General features: G+C 37.3%; 1 protein-coding gene across 1 annotated transcript in view; it reads left to right on the forward strand.

Moving 5' to 3' along the window:
* The window catches only part of MOXD1 (monooxygenase DBH like 1), a 53,228-nt gene that overhangs the window by 23,754 nt on the left and 14,082 nt on the right, over nucleotides 1-15,392 (forward strand). Inside the window, exons 5-7 of the mRNA XM_080583819.1 lie at nucleotides 8,792-8,971; nucleotides 11,228-11,330; nucleotides 14,446-14,612. Of these exons, the coding sequence (XP_080439945.1) occupies nucleotides 8,792-8,971; nucleotides 11,228-11,330; nucleotides 14,446-14,612 (450 nt within the window). The remainder of the gene's footprint in view (nucleotides 1-8,791; nucleotides 8,972-11,227; nucleotides 11,331-14,445; nucleotides 14,613-15,392) is intronic.

The following is a 15,392-nucleotide window of genomic DNA, read 5'->3' on the forward strand; positions in this document are numbered from 1 at the left end:
CAAGAAGACAACAAGTATGAAGTTATTAAGCTGTCATCAAAGGGAACATTTTGCAGTTGTACAATACTGTTAAAACCTCTTCCCTTGCCATCTCAAAGAAGCAGCTAGACATCTCTGTGTATTAATGGAGATTTCATGAACAAAAAGGGAGTACCTTCATTGACTGTATAAGTAACTTGATAAGTACCTTCATTACTTATACTGTTCAAATTATATGTTCATCTGGAAATAATATACACTCTTTATAGACTACCCATCTTGGCTTCAGATCTGAAAAGTATCTGGTTACATATTACTGTATTATTATATTGTTTTCCCAAGAAAGTAATGATATTACTGATTAATTGCCGATTAATTCTGTTTGGTGCGTATGGCATGTTGAGAGACTCTGGTCGTACTCAATACCGCAACAATTCTGCCCATCTTTCTGTTGCCTAGGAGTGCAGTAAATATATTGCCAGAAAGCGTAACTGAGTGAAACATGTTTTTTCTTGACCCAAGCTTTTTATCAGATTGGTCCTTAGGGTTATACTTTTTAACTGTTGCTAAATGTGTTATCTTAAATCTTCAGACGTACCTCAGGCAGAAACCATTTTTTAAATGAATATTTCTTTGAGGTATATTTCTTCTGGATTTAGTCTAAATTACTGCATGCCTTTCAAATCTGAAACTCTTTGTCAGTGGCAGAGTTCCAGGCAATTAATTAGGAATAAGAATTTAGGAATGGACTCAAAGGCAGAGAGAACAAGAAGCCCTAAACTATCTCTAGTTCTCATTTTAAATGCTTTGTTTTTCATGATTATTATGTTGTTTGATTCCTCTCTCCTAATTAAAATATTTAAGTTATTCTGCACACTGATCTATAGAAATTCTGGATGTACAGTTCAATCATTAGCATTTCTTTAATTAATATAATATATGGGGACCGAAGGATTTGTGTGAATTTAGAGGCACAGTCTCCTCTCCAAATAACAACACAGCAACAGTAACTTTTATCATGAAGGCCTTATTCTTTTCCTATGAAAATTCTGCAGCTTAAAACTGCAGTATGGTAATTAGTTCTTAATGTGGTATACTAATAAAACTTAAATAAGAGCCTTCATTGAACAACACAGTCACTGAGTAAACAAATCCTTTCTTCTTTACACCAAGAACAGGAAATATCTGCTTTGAATAAGTTTTTCCATTCATGTGGTAAGTACTTTTTTCTCCACAGTGATGTTAGAATTTTTGTTACATGTTTTGAAGTATACCCAAAACCAGATAAAAACAAATGCCAACATTATAACTTAAATAAATAAATAAACAAGTCAGCACTGTTATTTCAACCTGGGATTATGTCCTGTATTTGAATCTTGCTTTGGGGAAAAAAAAAAACACAACTCCACACCATGGACAAACCATGCAAATTTAAATGCCTTAAGTTGTATGGAACCTCTATTTTTGGGCTGGAAAATTTCCATCCTCCAAGGAAACCTTACCTAATCACATTATTAGGTTGGGGGTGGGGGTGGTTGCTGTTGCCTGCGCCTTTGCTACATCTGCATCTCTTTCATATTAAAATATAAGAAGCCAGATATGTCAGTAGCTACACAGGTTTTATTTTTCTCCAGCTTGAATTTGTAAGTAATGTGTATGAAAATAATTTGGGTGAACATTTTTACATTTGGAGGACAATTCAAGATAAGCAATAATGCTTATACATAGATAACCACCAGTGAAATAGATACAGTGGCATTGCTATGTCTCCTACAATTTGCTCACCAAACCATACACCTTTTTAATAAACAGCAGAGTATAAATTCAGAAGCACTCGGGATCAAGAGCAGTTTAAAGTGTTTTGTTAGTAATGGCTGAATTTAAGGTCTGGATTATTCAGTGAGAAAAAAAAAAATGGACCTGTAGTTGTGTGCATGGAAATGATAGGGCCAATCTCAGTAAAGATTACAGCAGCTAGTCCATGCTAGACTGCAGCCTGTTGAGCGTTTGATGTATCTCTTTCAGTTCTAACTGTTCTGTGGTATTAATTTAATGCTTTCTGACAGATTGGTCAGGTGGGTGGAGGGCTGGAAGCATGGTCCCTGCCTGACCCCAGGATTCCAGAACCTGAGGCTGAAAGTCTGCAGCAAATTTGCGTCCCAGACGCAATGCTGGCCTAGACAGGCTATCCTCCAGACACGAGATAGATGTTGGGTTGTTGGGGTTAAAAATCTGGTCTACACTTGGGGTCATGTACTTAAACATCTATCCCAGCTCAGGGGCATATTTCTAGCTCTTGGGTTTTTGCTCAGCACACCTTTGAGTTGTATGGAAGAACCAATGCTAAGCAGAAAGACACTAGCATTTTTTTTTCTTTCTGAAAATTTATATAAAAATAAAACCATATTATTATTGTTTTTTTTTTTTATGGTGGTGTGTACACGGAGTTTTTGCTGAAAAAGATCCAACTTTATTAAGCCAAGTATTTCCAAGTATTTGCTTTTTGGAAGAAAAAATCTTAAACCTTTAATCAGATGTTTTAGATAAATATTTGTTTATTTTGTGACTACATTTTTGAAAAAAAAAAAGAAGATAAAAAGAAAAGAAAAGAAAAATCAGAATAATCTTGATGACATTGTATCTACCTTTGAGGAGCTTTTCTAAATTGAACAGTTATTTAAATGTATGTACATGCTGTACATTTTGGAACGAAGTATGAAGTCCAGAGTAGTCAATAGGATGGTGGTTGTTCTTCCCAAGGATGAGTATAGAAAGCAGAGAGCAAAAACCTCCATCTTCTGTTACAAAAATTCTCTTCAGTAATCTCAGCCAGCACTCAGTTTCACAACCATCACTTTTTGGTCTGAGTTAATCATGACAGACATGGCAAATTCATATAAATAAAATAGCCAACTGTGGGCTAGAATGTTCGATACAGCAGTGCCAGGACAAAATCTTGTGACAAATTTTTATTTTCAGTTTTGAGATTTTAAAAAAATGTTTTTTCTTTGTGTCACCGGGGGTACATACACACAGTGTTGTGTAAGGCTAAGGCCTTGTTTGGAGTCATTTACAGTGGTAAATGCCATACCATGCTGTAGTGTCTTTTGGTTAGTAGAGGTCATGGCAGGATGCTTCGTGCTTTTTAGTGTTCTCCAGAGGGAACTGGAAATCTTAGTAGCTTAACACGTGCAGCTGAAGTCAGTTTGAAGAAGACTCTGGGCTGAGGTACGTCTGTCCTTTTTTCAAACCATTCCCTTTCATTTTTAGTATCACGGCCTTGCTTGAGGACTGCATTCCTTTTACTTCATTGCAGATTGCCTGGCGTGGTTTTGACCACTGCTGAACAACTAATGCCCAGACATGGTTCAGGCAGCTGTACGACCAATTATTAGACAGTTTAGCTCTATGAATATGTGAACAAGGCATCCCATGGAGATTCAAGGCAAGAGACGTCTGTGGTCTGTATTTATTAGTGTACCTTTGGCTAAAGGAGGCTAGATGTCACTGTATGTAATAGATTATTGGCAGCACATTTTATCTGGGCACTTTGAAATGTAAAATTAAGTTGAAGCTAGCTTTTGAGCCTAAAAAAATAAAATTGTATTTTTCATTGACATTTCTATATTAAAAAATCATTGCAACAAGATCAAAAACCTGTTGCTATTTTTGTATATAAAAATAAATTCAGCATTTTGTTTACTTAAGATCTGTGAACTGTATTTTGTAACAGGGACACTATGGGGAGACTATGGAGATAGTTTACTGACCTTTATCATTCACACAAACAGGCATGAAGAACAAACCACAGCTGTAACATCAAAGAAAGCAAAGCAAATAAAAAGGGAGGAAAAAGAATAAGCAAGAAAGACTTCCAGCTTTCTGGAGATAATTTTTCCTTGTAGGGAATCTAACTTCTTGGACCATTTCATCTGTTTGCATTTTCATCCCACTTAATGTGTCTTACATTAGTATCTTGACCCTGCTTATCAGCAGCTTAAGATGCAAGCCTCTATTATGTTACAATTTTGGCTTTTTTTTTTTTTTAATGAAACAAATGCACATGGTATGTTCAGTTTGTGCAGTAGGTAAAGAGATAACAGGTAACAGAGAAGAGAGGAAGAAAAATTGAAGCTGACTAATCCAGAACTAGTGAGCGTAGGCATTATCTTTGTTCGTGTGATGTAAACCTGCTGACTAAAATAGGGTTTCTGTTAAAGTAACAGGTGGGAAGCAAGTGTCTTTTCTATTTTAACTTAAATTGAGAATTTGTTATTTTTATATATTTTGAAAGTCAATATTTTGAGAAGTACTAAGAGAGACAGTAATGATGAAGAGAACTCTTTGACACCTCTCAACCTGCCCCATCAGTACAGATAATGCTAATCAAACACCATAACCATAACCCATACTTCTGGTTGCAAAAGGCATTGTCTTTATTTTGCATGATGTTTATTTTAAATACCTCCTTCTTTGGAACTATGATTTGATGTGGTGGGGGATTATAGTACATCTATTGTTTTTTACCTCTTTTAATGAAAGTCAGATACGTTCATGTATGTCAGTGTGCTCATTTAGCAAGATGTTTCACCCAAGCTTTCAGGAAAGGTAGAGAGGATGCAAAAAGAAAGCCTTCATGAATAATAAAACAGCAGCTTCTGTTTGCAGGTTTTGTGAAAAGCAGAGGAGGGCAATTCTTGTGCATCCACTTATTTTTTTCCAGTTCCAAATGCTTTTGGCAATTTGATGCAGAGTGGACATAAGGCTTTTGTTCTCCAAGCCCCTGGCAGTTATGAAATGTCAAGCAGAAAATGCACTTTGCCTGCAGGCGAGGAAGTCACTGAGGTGCCCCAGTAGTGCAGTATCTCTTTTGGCTTATTCCCGACATGGCAAACAGATGAGCCCTGACATCTGGTTCTTCTTTGCATTGCAGCAACAGTGAAGGCACCTCAAAGAATGAGGTAAAATGGAGAATCGGATGTTTTCTGTAATTATATGTATATTCCCTTTGAATCTCTTTTCAGCCTCTTTCTTTACTCCTTTGGCTAAAAGGAGGTGAGTAGGAATTAGCAAGGAAAGAGAAAGGAACAACTTTTCGAAGTCACAATTTTCCTCATAATTACTGAAAGTGAAATCTGGGGGCTGACTCCCGTTTTCACTACAACCCATTCTAAATTTCTCGGATATTGGTGGCTGAAAGTGACATTTGAGTGTCCCCTTACTTTACAAGTACAAACTAAGCAAGCCTATCTATAAGAATCCCAACAAAAATTAATGAAGTCTGCAGTGTTTATAATCTATTATATAGTATGCCTACTTTTATCGCCTTTTCTATATTTTTCTTCATGCCCTAATTTAGCATAGTAAATTATTATCTTTTCATAAGTATTCTAAAAGTTGAATTATTTCCCAAGACGAATGCACAAGACAGCCGTGGTGACTTTTCAGTGTTGGCCCACCATTATTGTGACTGGAGACCTGCAAGCTTAGACCTTAGCTAAGCTTTCAGTTCTGTGGTTTGTGGATTAAAGACTACTACCCACCCCCCCCAAAAAAAAAAATGCTTAAAAATTCAAATAATTGGAAACTCTGAATGTGTGCACTAAACAGTTCACATTTTATGAATGAATGGCTATAATTAGGGATCGAGACTGATATAGAGCTGTTCGTAGAGGAATAACCTTGTAGGAGATGATCCCAGAAATTGTTATCATTCATTGGGACTGCAAGTGCTCTGGAAACCAGGCCACCCTGGTATTAGGTATTTAATTGTAGATACCTGCTCTAGCAACTGATTTTACACTTGGGACTACTTATCGTACATTTAAATGCATTAGTGGTTTGCTAGATTTGGCCTCATTTTTGAGGAACTTGGTCGTTGTTCATCATTGTTTGTAAGACTGGCCAGAAAACAAGAATTCTGTTTATTGAAAAAAAAAAAAAAAAAAGAGGTTTTGTAATTTCTTTTCTGCTTGAAGCAAATTAAGCTGCACAGATGCTCTTTGTGGAAAGTGAGAGAGGAAGAGGGAGGCAGCTTAAACACCCTCCTCACTCTATAAGCTACAATGATGAACGGTTGAGTAACTAGGACAGCACTCACCTGGGATGTAGAATTGGCATGTTTAAATCCCTGCTTCAGTTAATCACTAGAATAAAGGGTCAAATAAAAGTTTTTGATTTTATTTTCTGCTGAAGTTATTCCACTAAGTAAGTATAGTTAGCTACTCACTGAATCAGAGAAAGGGAACCCTCTTTCTTTCTCATTTCAGTCAGAAATGATGCTGTGAGCCTTAGGGAGCTGGCCAGTAAAATATTTCCCTACATTACTGGGTAACGAACAATTTGTGATCATGAGTGATTTTCCTAAAATTTTGTTAAAAGATTTTTGACCCACACCTAGTAGGGTTTTTTTTTTTTTCCTTTTATTTTCTGTATTTTGTTTAAAAGGAAGGAGAGAAGGGTGGTAGTTCTGTAACCAAGTTGTAATTAAAATGTGTGAAAGGTCTTAAGTTCACTGCTGCTTTTCATTATTTCTTGGTGCATGTGAAGAGTATGAGAAGTCCTACAAGATACGCTGGAAAGATGCTCAAGGTTTTTTTTTTGTTTTGTTTTGTTTTTTTTTTTGTTTTGTTTTTTTTTTGTTTTTGTTTTTGTTTTTGTTTTTGTTTTTGTTTTTGTTTTTGTTTTTGTTTTTTCTTCACTAAAGAAAGCTGAACAAAACTACTTTCTGAAGTGCTGTTTTTGTTTAGGTATCTGACAGTAAGAAACTGATGACAGGATGTGAGTTTCTAATTTTGGTGCTGTCCCATTGTTCTGAGGGGAAGCTTGTTTTGCAGTAGTGATTGTAAGCACAGCAGGTACTGGGATCCTGTAGCAGCAGGCAGAACTGTCATGTCTTTGGACAAAAATATTCTTTTTTTCTTGGTAGATACAGAGATAATATTCCCATAACCATCATCCGACTAACCCATACACTGTGGAATTTCTAAATTCCCAAGACATACATTGCTGTTTCATCTATAAACTACCATGATACGATTCTGCAGCATTTGGATAGATGTGCATGTATATGAAGGAGCAGAGGAGGAAGCAACATCAAGCTGAAATGGATTTCTGAATCACTGTCAGTCAGCCTGATATATTTGGATATGAATTCTTTTCTGACTGGTGAACTGACTCTTTGCACCTTTTCAAAAATACCTTTATTTTCATAGTAGAGTAATTCATGATGATGGTAATGCTAACCAAAATAGGGATTACTGAAAACAGTACAGAATATCCCTTGTGAAGCATTTCAGTCTAGCCATCAGAACAAAACTTTGGTATGTCTGTGTAAATTGGCATCCTTCCATTGATTTCTAAGCACAGTGAGGTGGGTGGGTTTGGGTTGCGCACTTCTTGGACAGACTTGCAGGTACTCAGCAGCAGCTGGACTCCCCAAGAGCCCGACTTCAATGGTATTTTGCAGATTTATATCTCTGAGGGTGGTCTTGTTATGAACAGGCTCTAGTCACTTCTTCCTGCCCTTCCCCTTTTGTAATTGGTTTAGTGGTTTGAAGAAAGTGCAGAGATGAATTTCTGGTGACAATATTGTGCTGAAAATATTTTAATAAGGTAATAAACTATTCTTTCTTACCCTGCTCTTGTCCTCTGGTACCTGGGGTTCATGTGCTTGCAAAACAAATAGATGCAATGTTAGGATGTATATGCATTTTTTTCCTCTTTAAAACACCTTCTCTTTCCTAACAATAGTAAAATGCAATACTGCATGGCTCTCCACATCTTAAGTGCTGTATTGCTAAACCTTCACCTTTCTTGTGAAAACTTTTACAGAGAATGTGTATGTTATTCAACTTAAAGGTAGATATGATCGACATGGATTTGCATTCAATCTTTGAATGCAAAACAAGGAAGAAACTCTTTTCATTTTAATATTGTTTTCTATACGCTGATATTTTGTGGAATATGATCTTACTGAAAAGCAAAATAATTTTTTTAGAAGTATTCATGTTTGCCCAGATGTCATCTCTGATGGAGGTAATTTAACGTCATCCATCCGAAGAGAGAGCTAACACTGTTATATTGGAATGAAATTTTGGGCTACCCTGAAGTTCAGTGGTCACATTACACTGTGGGCAATCCTGCACCCCTGAGAACCTTCCAGCTCCTCATTGCCACAAGCAGACTGGAGCACCCGACCTCTGTGGAATGACTTAATTTTAATGAGGTCTTTACAACTGAACAGACTGTAAATTAGGTCTAATTTTTCATAGACGTCTAAAAAATTTGGAAGTCCATCTTGACCTGCTGAGGAATGTGGGGTTATACCTCCAGGCTCCCCCTACATTTACAGAATTTATGGGCAGCTCTAGTTCAAAGTAGTACAAAAGAGGCAGAGACAGGGATGAAATGTCCTGAGTAGTTCAGATACCAAGCTGGTTTAGCTGAGCAGACATACAGCTGGTTTATATCCCCTTCATGCTGGAATGCAGCTAAACAGGATTGGGCAGGGAGAAAGACAAGTGACAGTTTAAGACCAGGGTGGGATAAGGGAGAACAAGACAGATGGCAACATAGGTTTAATCAAGACGCAGATTTTTCTTCCTGTTCCCTACTGATGCACCTAAAAATGTTTTTAATGCTTGGAGGAACGCTGAAGTAGCATCTCAACCTAGTTACAATTGAATATCAAGGCTTCTCTTTCAATAAAAGTGCACCATATAATTTGCTGTTCTGTCTGCGTACCCACATTGAAATAGTCATATTTGAGATGTGTTTTCTTTCCTTTTCGTTTTCATTTTAACATTGACAGGTTGAGCCGTTGATCCAGAAGGGCCATGAGAACCTGGTGCATCATATCCTGCTGTATCAGTGCAGCAGCAACTTGAATGACAGTGTGCTGGATTACGGACACGAGTGTTACCATCCCAACATGCCAGACTCATTCTTCACATGTGAGACAGTCATTTTTGCTTGGGCCATTGGAGGAGAGGTAGGATGAATGGCTGTCTAACATGGTTCATCAATGGGGCATCAGGAGGGTGTATATCACAATAAAGCTTCCTTCCAGCATGTTAGTGAATTCTTAATCTGTCTTTTTTATTTTTATTTTTTATGGGTAAACAAGCACAATCCCTAAATGGATTCATCGCTGTCTTCAACTTCTCGTTGGCCTTCTAAGTGATAAATGAAATGAACGTCTTGAGTGACAAGCTAAAAATAATGAAAATAGTACAGAGAGTTGATGCTTTAGGCAGAAAAAGATTACTTGGGAACATGGAAATCTGTCACCATATCAGCTTGCCCCATCTGATAAGAAAATGCACTGCTTCCAGCAAGGACTAATGTCTGCTATCTGTGGAGGATGACAGAATGAAAAGCACTCTGTAGGTGACTGCATCCAAGACTTTCCAACTGAAGTCAGACATATGTCTAACTCCTTTTGTGCCTAAGAAGGACCTTCCCCCATTCAGGCAAATCATTCTGAAATTTCCTTCCCAGCCCTAAAAGGCATAATTTCAGTGTAGGAGTGATTGTGTTTTGGTGCAGAGCCGGCACAAGGACGACTTCGCTTGTGGCAATGGGGCATATCTACTGAAAACACAGTCTCTGATGCCATGTTAACCCCAGGCTGTGTTTTCAGTTTATTTCATATGCTAATTTAAGCTGCAGTTAATGCTTTCAGCTGACATGAGGCAGCACTACTGCCAAAAGAAGCATCCCAACCCTTCTTTACCCCCTTGCTTCACTGCATGCCCACTCAAACCTGGTGCAGGCAAAGAGAGGGACTTGGGGGATCACAGTTTTTGGATGCTTCACTGGCCAACCAGCAGTCCAAAAACTGTCTTTGAGTGCTGCAGTGTGAGGAGGCTGGATGTGCTACCCATGTAGCTACTCATCAAAAGAAGCTTAATCCACTATGAGCATTATCCCTGATGTATGCTTTGTGCATTTTTGCCATCAGCTATGCTCTGACCTAGTATTTGTATTTTCAACTTTCTTAAACTAAGTGAAATAAAAAAAAAACTCATATAAATAAGTTATCATCTCACAAACTCTGTGAAGGCTTTTGTAAGGATGGTCCTGTTAAAGATCTACAGAGAGGGTTACATTCAGGTTTACTGGAGTACTCACAGTGCTTCAGTTTACCTTTACGTAGCATGGAGGTGATAATACTTACTACTATATTCTGAGATTAATTCATTAATGTCCATCAAGCATCGGAAAGTTGGGATCTCAAACATAGTATCTGTGTAGTAAAGATTCATTCCTCCAAAAGTGAATATGTTATATGAGTTCATTTATAAAATGAGTTCATTTATAAGATACTGGTATTTTACATTGAATCAGGAGTGAGCTTCTGAAGCAAATCTCCCAGTTATCCCCACTTCACTAAGCTTGCTTTTTTTTTTCTTTTTTTTTTTTTCCTTAACTTCAAGTTAAATTGAATGTTTGGGGTTGAACCCAGCACCTCCCAGCAACAAATGGGATTCAGTGCATAGGGTCTAAGTAGAGCTTGTCCAAGGAAAATAGTCTGAGGACAGAGGGTCCAGCACAAGCTGTTATGCTGTACAGATCAATTTCTTTTTCATCACATGGCTTCCTAACGTAAATGTAGCCATTAAGATCGTTTTTATTGTTGAAATAATTTTTTCTTAGAATGCAGTGATTTATGCAGGAAAAACAATCTAGTTGCAAACAACTTCAGTATTCCCTGAAAATTACTGCTTTTGTAAACTAGAAACATTTAAAATGTAGATTCACTTTTTCATACGGATTTTATTGTCAGACTAACTGCTTGATGGTGCAGTGTTTATACATCTAAAATGGCATTTTCATTTTCTACTCAAGCAATAAATAAAGGATAAAAAATCATACGATCATTGGATAATGCGGGTTGAAAGAGACCTCAGGAAGTTTTTAGTCCTGCCTCCTGCTTCAAGGAGGGTAAGCCATGAGGACAGACTGGGTTGCTCAGGGCTTTATCTTTTGGAAAGCACAAGCCCTAATAATTTATACTGGCATAGTTATTTAGTGCATGCAGTATTAATAAATCTAGTATGCCAAAATACCATATTCAGAAAGTTACATTTGTAAATTTAATTATTATGATGATTGTATCGGTAATTTTATTTATTAAAAAAACAACACACACACACACAAAAAAATAAACACACACACACACAGAAAAAACACTTTTAATTATGGGAAAAGTTCCTTAGATTAATGTGCAAGTGTTGATTTCCAGGGCTTCACCTACCCTCCCCACGTTGGCTTATCCATCGGCACAGCAGCTGACCCTCAGTTTGTTCTTATGGAGGTGCACTACGACAATCCATCATACACGGAAGGTTTGTACCCTCACACTCTTTAAAACATGCAAGTTTGAAAAATGTACTAGACACAGGAGTTTCTCATTGCATCACACTGCAAGCAGAAGAGATGCAAAGCTGAGGCTATTTTTCCCTGCTCAGTAGTTCCTGGTTCCCAGTGTTTTTCTCATTGCACTGAAGTGAGAAAAACTTCACACTGTCTTAGCCTGAAGACAGTGGGAGATTCAGAGATACAAGGAGTTGTGGACCAGGTGAATACACCTTTTATCACAACATTCTTCATGTTATCTCTCTCTCTGTGCTTTGCTTTTGCTCTGAAATCCATATCAGAGATCCAGAAGTCTCATTATTCAGATTGAGAAATAGCAGTACATCACTCAAAGTGCTAGATAGCATCACAGGGAATGTGCCTTTTATTCATTTTTAAAGTATTTTTTAAAGACATCTACCTACACTGTGGGTAATTTCTGAAAGTGAAATGAAAACTCAGGATTCTAGACTATTCATTAGGTAAAACCAGTTTATCTTAATTGATAAGCTTCTCTTTTATAATGTTATTTTTTAATCTTCATTCTAAAATTTATTTATACCTAGAAGAAAGAAAATTAAGTCTGTGTGTGAAACTGGGGAGCACCCAAAAATCTAGGATACTTCAAAGCTGACTTTTGAAAAGATCAGTAGTTTTTTTTTTTTTCGTTCTTTAACAACAATTTGTTGAGCTGCTATGTCTGAGGATATTCTGATGACTAGTACAGACGAACTGAGTAAAATCCATTGCAGCACAGTGTACTGGTCTGTCTTTACATCCCTATGTATTTAAGTAAATTCCTTTGTTTTGGCTAGGGCATTCTTACTGTTATTCCCTTTCTTTGTGATGTCAGAAATGAACTTTCTTAAAATTGTTTTATTTAATGACAGCCACTCACCCTTCAGCATGCACATTCTTATGTGATACAGCAATCTTTGTTTGCATCCTTGATGCTACACGCTTTTCCACCAAATACTACCTGAAAGCCTGATGTGTCACTTGCAGAAAGCTTGTATCCAAATGAGGCTGTGTCCCTAAATTCACTATTTTCTTTTAATTGACTGTGCTGTATGATTTTGGTTTAGTTTAAGTAACGCACACAAAATCTGGGAATCAGTAATATTTTGTTTCCTTCATAAGCAATGGGGACAGCTTTGCTGTTTGTTGGGACAGCCCCAGGTGAACACAGAGTCTCACCGAAGACCTGGGAAAGTTCAGAGAGCGTAGGCAGAGCAGGGTGTCTGTGATCTGCGTGGTGTTTCTCTCCTCCTTGACAAAATACATGGTATGAGATTGTGATAAGAGAGGGAAAGAGAGGACCCAGGTGCTCCCGCTGCTTCGGTGCAGGTGGGGTGTGCGAGTCCTCCCACCCATCCTGCCACCAGATCACCTTTCTTTTCCCATTTTGGGGTCTGTGTTTTCCCAGCTTGGGTCTTGCAATTAAGCCATCAGGTTCACCTCTGCATTTGGGGCAATGTTTGCCTAAGTGACTCAGCTTCATAGTCAGTGCTGGCTCCTGGTTAGACTCAAGAATTGCTTCTTGTCTGTTTTTGAATGTTTCCTTTTCTGAAGTCATTTACATCCCCTTTAATATGAAAGATGACCTCTTTTGATTTTATTTAACAAAAACTCTTAGATATTGTAACAATTTTTGGCATTTAGATATTAGCAGCCTGCTTGAAGGGGGAATACCACAAAAATCCAAGTTGACGAGATTATAGATAGCTTCAGAAAGGGAATGAGTGCAGATTCCAAAATGAATTAAAATTGAGATGTTGTGGTACAGTGTATATCAGCTGAAATATCATTTGTACACTGCAGATTGTCTTGTCGTTCCCTACCACTTGTAATTGGTTGTGCTTAGCTCATATCGTTTGTTCTGTAATACTTACATGCTACTCTGTCTTAGGTACTACAGGGAAGGAGTGACTTAGTGCCTCCTCTGTCCCTCTGTCATTTGCCTGTCTTAAAATAACCTGTTGATTTCATACTGATGGAAAATTTGGTTTAAGCCACTGCTATGTCTGTTTTGTTCTTTAGAAGACAAATAGAGGAAGCCTCTTACCTCTCTGAGATACTTGGCAATGTTTTTGCATTTTTGATTTTCAAAGCTGAAATTTGAAAAGGAGCAGCAAACAGGAAGTTACCAGATGAGCTAACACAGAATTTAAGGCTTGTGTAATACAAATTAATCTTTGTTTTTGCTTATATCTTGCCTCATAAAAATGGCTAATGCAAGATAAATATTTATAATCAGTGAGTGAGTGGAGGTACAAATTCTGAGTAGATATACAAACAAATGCATATGGCATTTAGATGAATGAAGTAGATTCACATAATTTTCACTTTTAAAAGCTCAACCTTCTTACAGTAGGCTTTGGTTCTTCAAACTACTTTTGAAATCAAGAGAAGTCCTTGAGGGCAGGATTAAAAGCCAGTGTAGTTCTCTTGCCTTCTTTACTCAAAGTGCTGTAATTATCTTCAAGTTTGTGATTTAGGAAGTTATTTCTCATATGTTTAGTTCATACTCTTAATTGGGGAGATTGTGAAAGGGATGCATTTGGTCATCTGAGGTATGCTGTAATGTGACAGGCAATCTAAAAGAAAAAATATGATTAATATTAGGGCTTAAGGTAAAGGAATAAATAAATTCACAAGCAGAATATAACACACGGCTCCAAAAGTTCAAAGAAAAAAAACAAATACAACTTTAAGTTGTGCTTTAAATATTTTATTTTAAAATCACACATGACACCTTTTGAGGTCTTATTTCCTTGTTTTGTTTGGTATGCCTGTGGTCTCCTTTCTTTTCTCTGACATCCATGTTTGGTAACTTAACAGAAGGGACTATGAGCAGCACACATTTTTCATTTGTGTCTGAACAGCGCAGGTATCAACATACCGTCTTTAACAACCCTCCTGTGGGCTGCCCCTATTTATTGCTTCCTGCATATGGTTTGACTAATTTCCAGGTTATTGAGGTTGATTCCTCGATTTTCATGTAAGAAACTTAGGACAAGCCTTTAAAAATGCAAAATGATTGGGTTTTTATATTTTTTTAATACTGATTTACAGCCATGGCTGACTGTGTTTTTTTTGTTGCAGGCTTGATAGATAACTCTGGTCTGAGGCTATTTTATACTCCGGTTTTAAGGAAATATGATGCTGGGGTTATTGAAGCTGGTCTTTGGGTCAGCCTATTCCACAATATCCCACCAGGCATGCCTGAATTTGTGTCAGAGGGTCACTGCACATTGGAGTGTCTGGAAGAGGTATGTCTCCTGCCTGACACCAGTGGTTTTCATGCTTAGAAATAGTTTAGGACAGCCTCTTTATCGTCTTGGGAAGATTGATAGTTGCTGGTTAAAGACATGAGCAAAAGCATCTGCTACATGCTGCTCTAAGGAATTTTGAATCTTTTTGGATCTGGGTATTTCGGATGCTTGGTATTGAGGTTGCTTTTCTGATACAAGTAATATGGAATGATACTGTGTTTGCAATGATTTAATTCTGTGTTCAATATATAAACATACATTGTTTTCCAAGGCAAAGCTATTGATAGCCTGGTATCACTAACCTAAAAGAAATGTTGAGAGAGACTAATTAAGATCTATGCACATGCAAAAGGCTCCTAATAGTAAAGTGAAAGCCTGAAAAGTGTTCTTAGATGAACCGCAGAAACTAAAGACCTGAGCTGGTTTTGTTGTATGGCCCAAAGTAAAAATTATGCATTCATTAAACACAAGGTTTCATGAAGACAGCTTAAATTTCTCTACAGATAATGGAAATATTGTTTGAAACCTGAGATTCTCAGATACTCTGTCATTTTTAGCGAAAGGCTGGATCAATGTCTTCTTTGCATGATGTGGATTGAAGGGGCAAATTACGTATGGAATTTAGTTTTGTTCTTAGTGGTGTTAAAAGTTACATATTATTGTAGCATATTTCAGCTTAAAAACACTGGAGTAATCTATTATCGTGAGGTTTCTGACCTTAAGGCTACACTTGAAAGCTACTGCAATAACAGACTATTTTGATTTCGGGCTTTGAAG

This window comes from Anser brachyrhynchus, assembly GCF_964034855.1.
Source record: "Anser brachyrhynchus genome assembly, chromosome: 3".
Lineage (NCBI taxonomy): Eukaryota > Metazoa > Chordata > Aves > Anseriformes > Anatidae > Anser > Anser brachyrhynchus.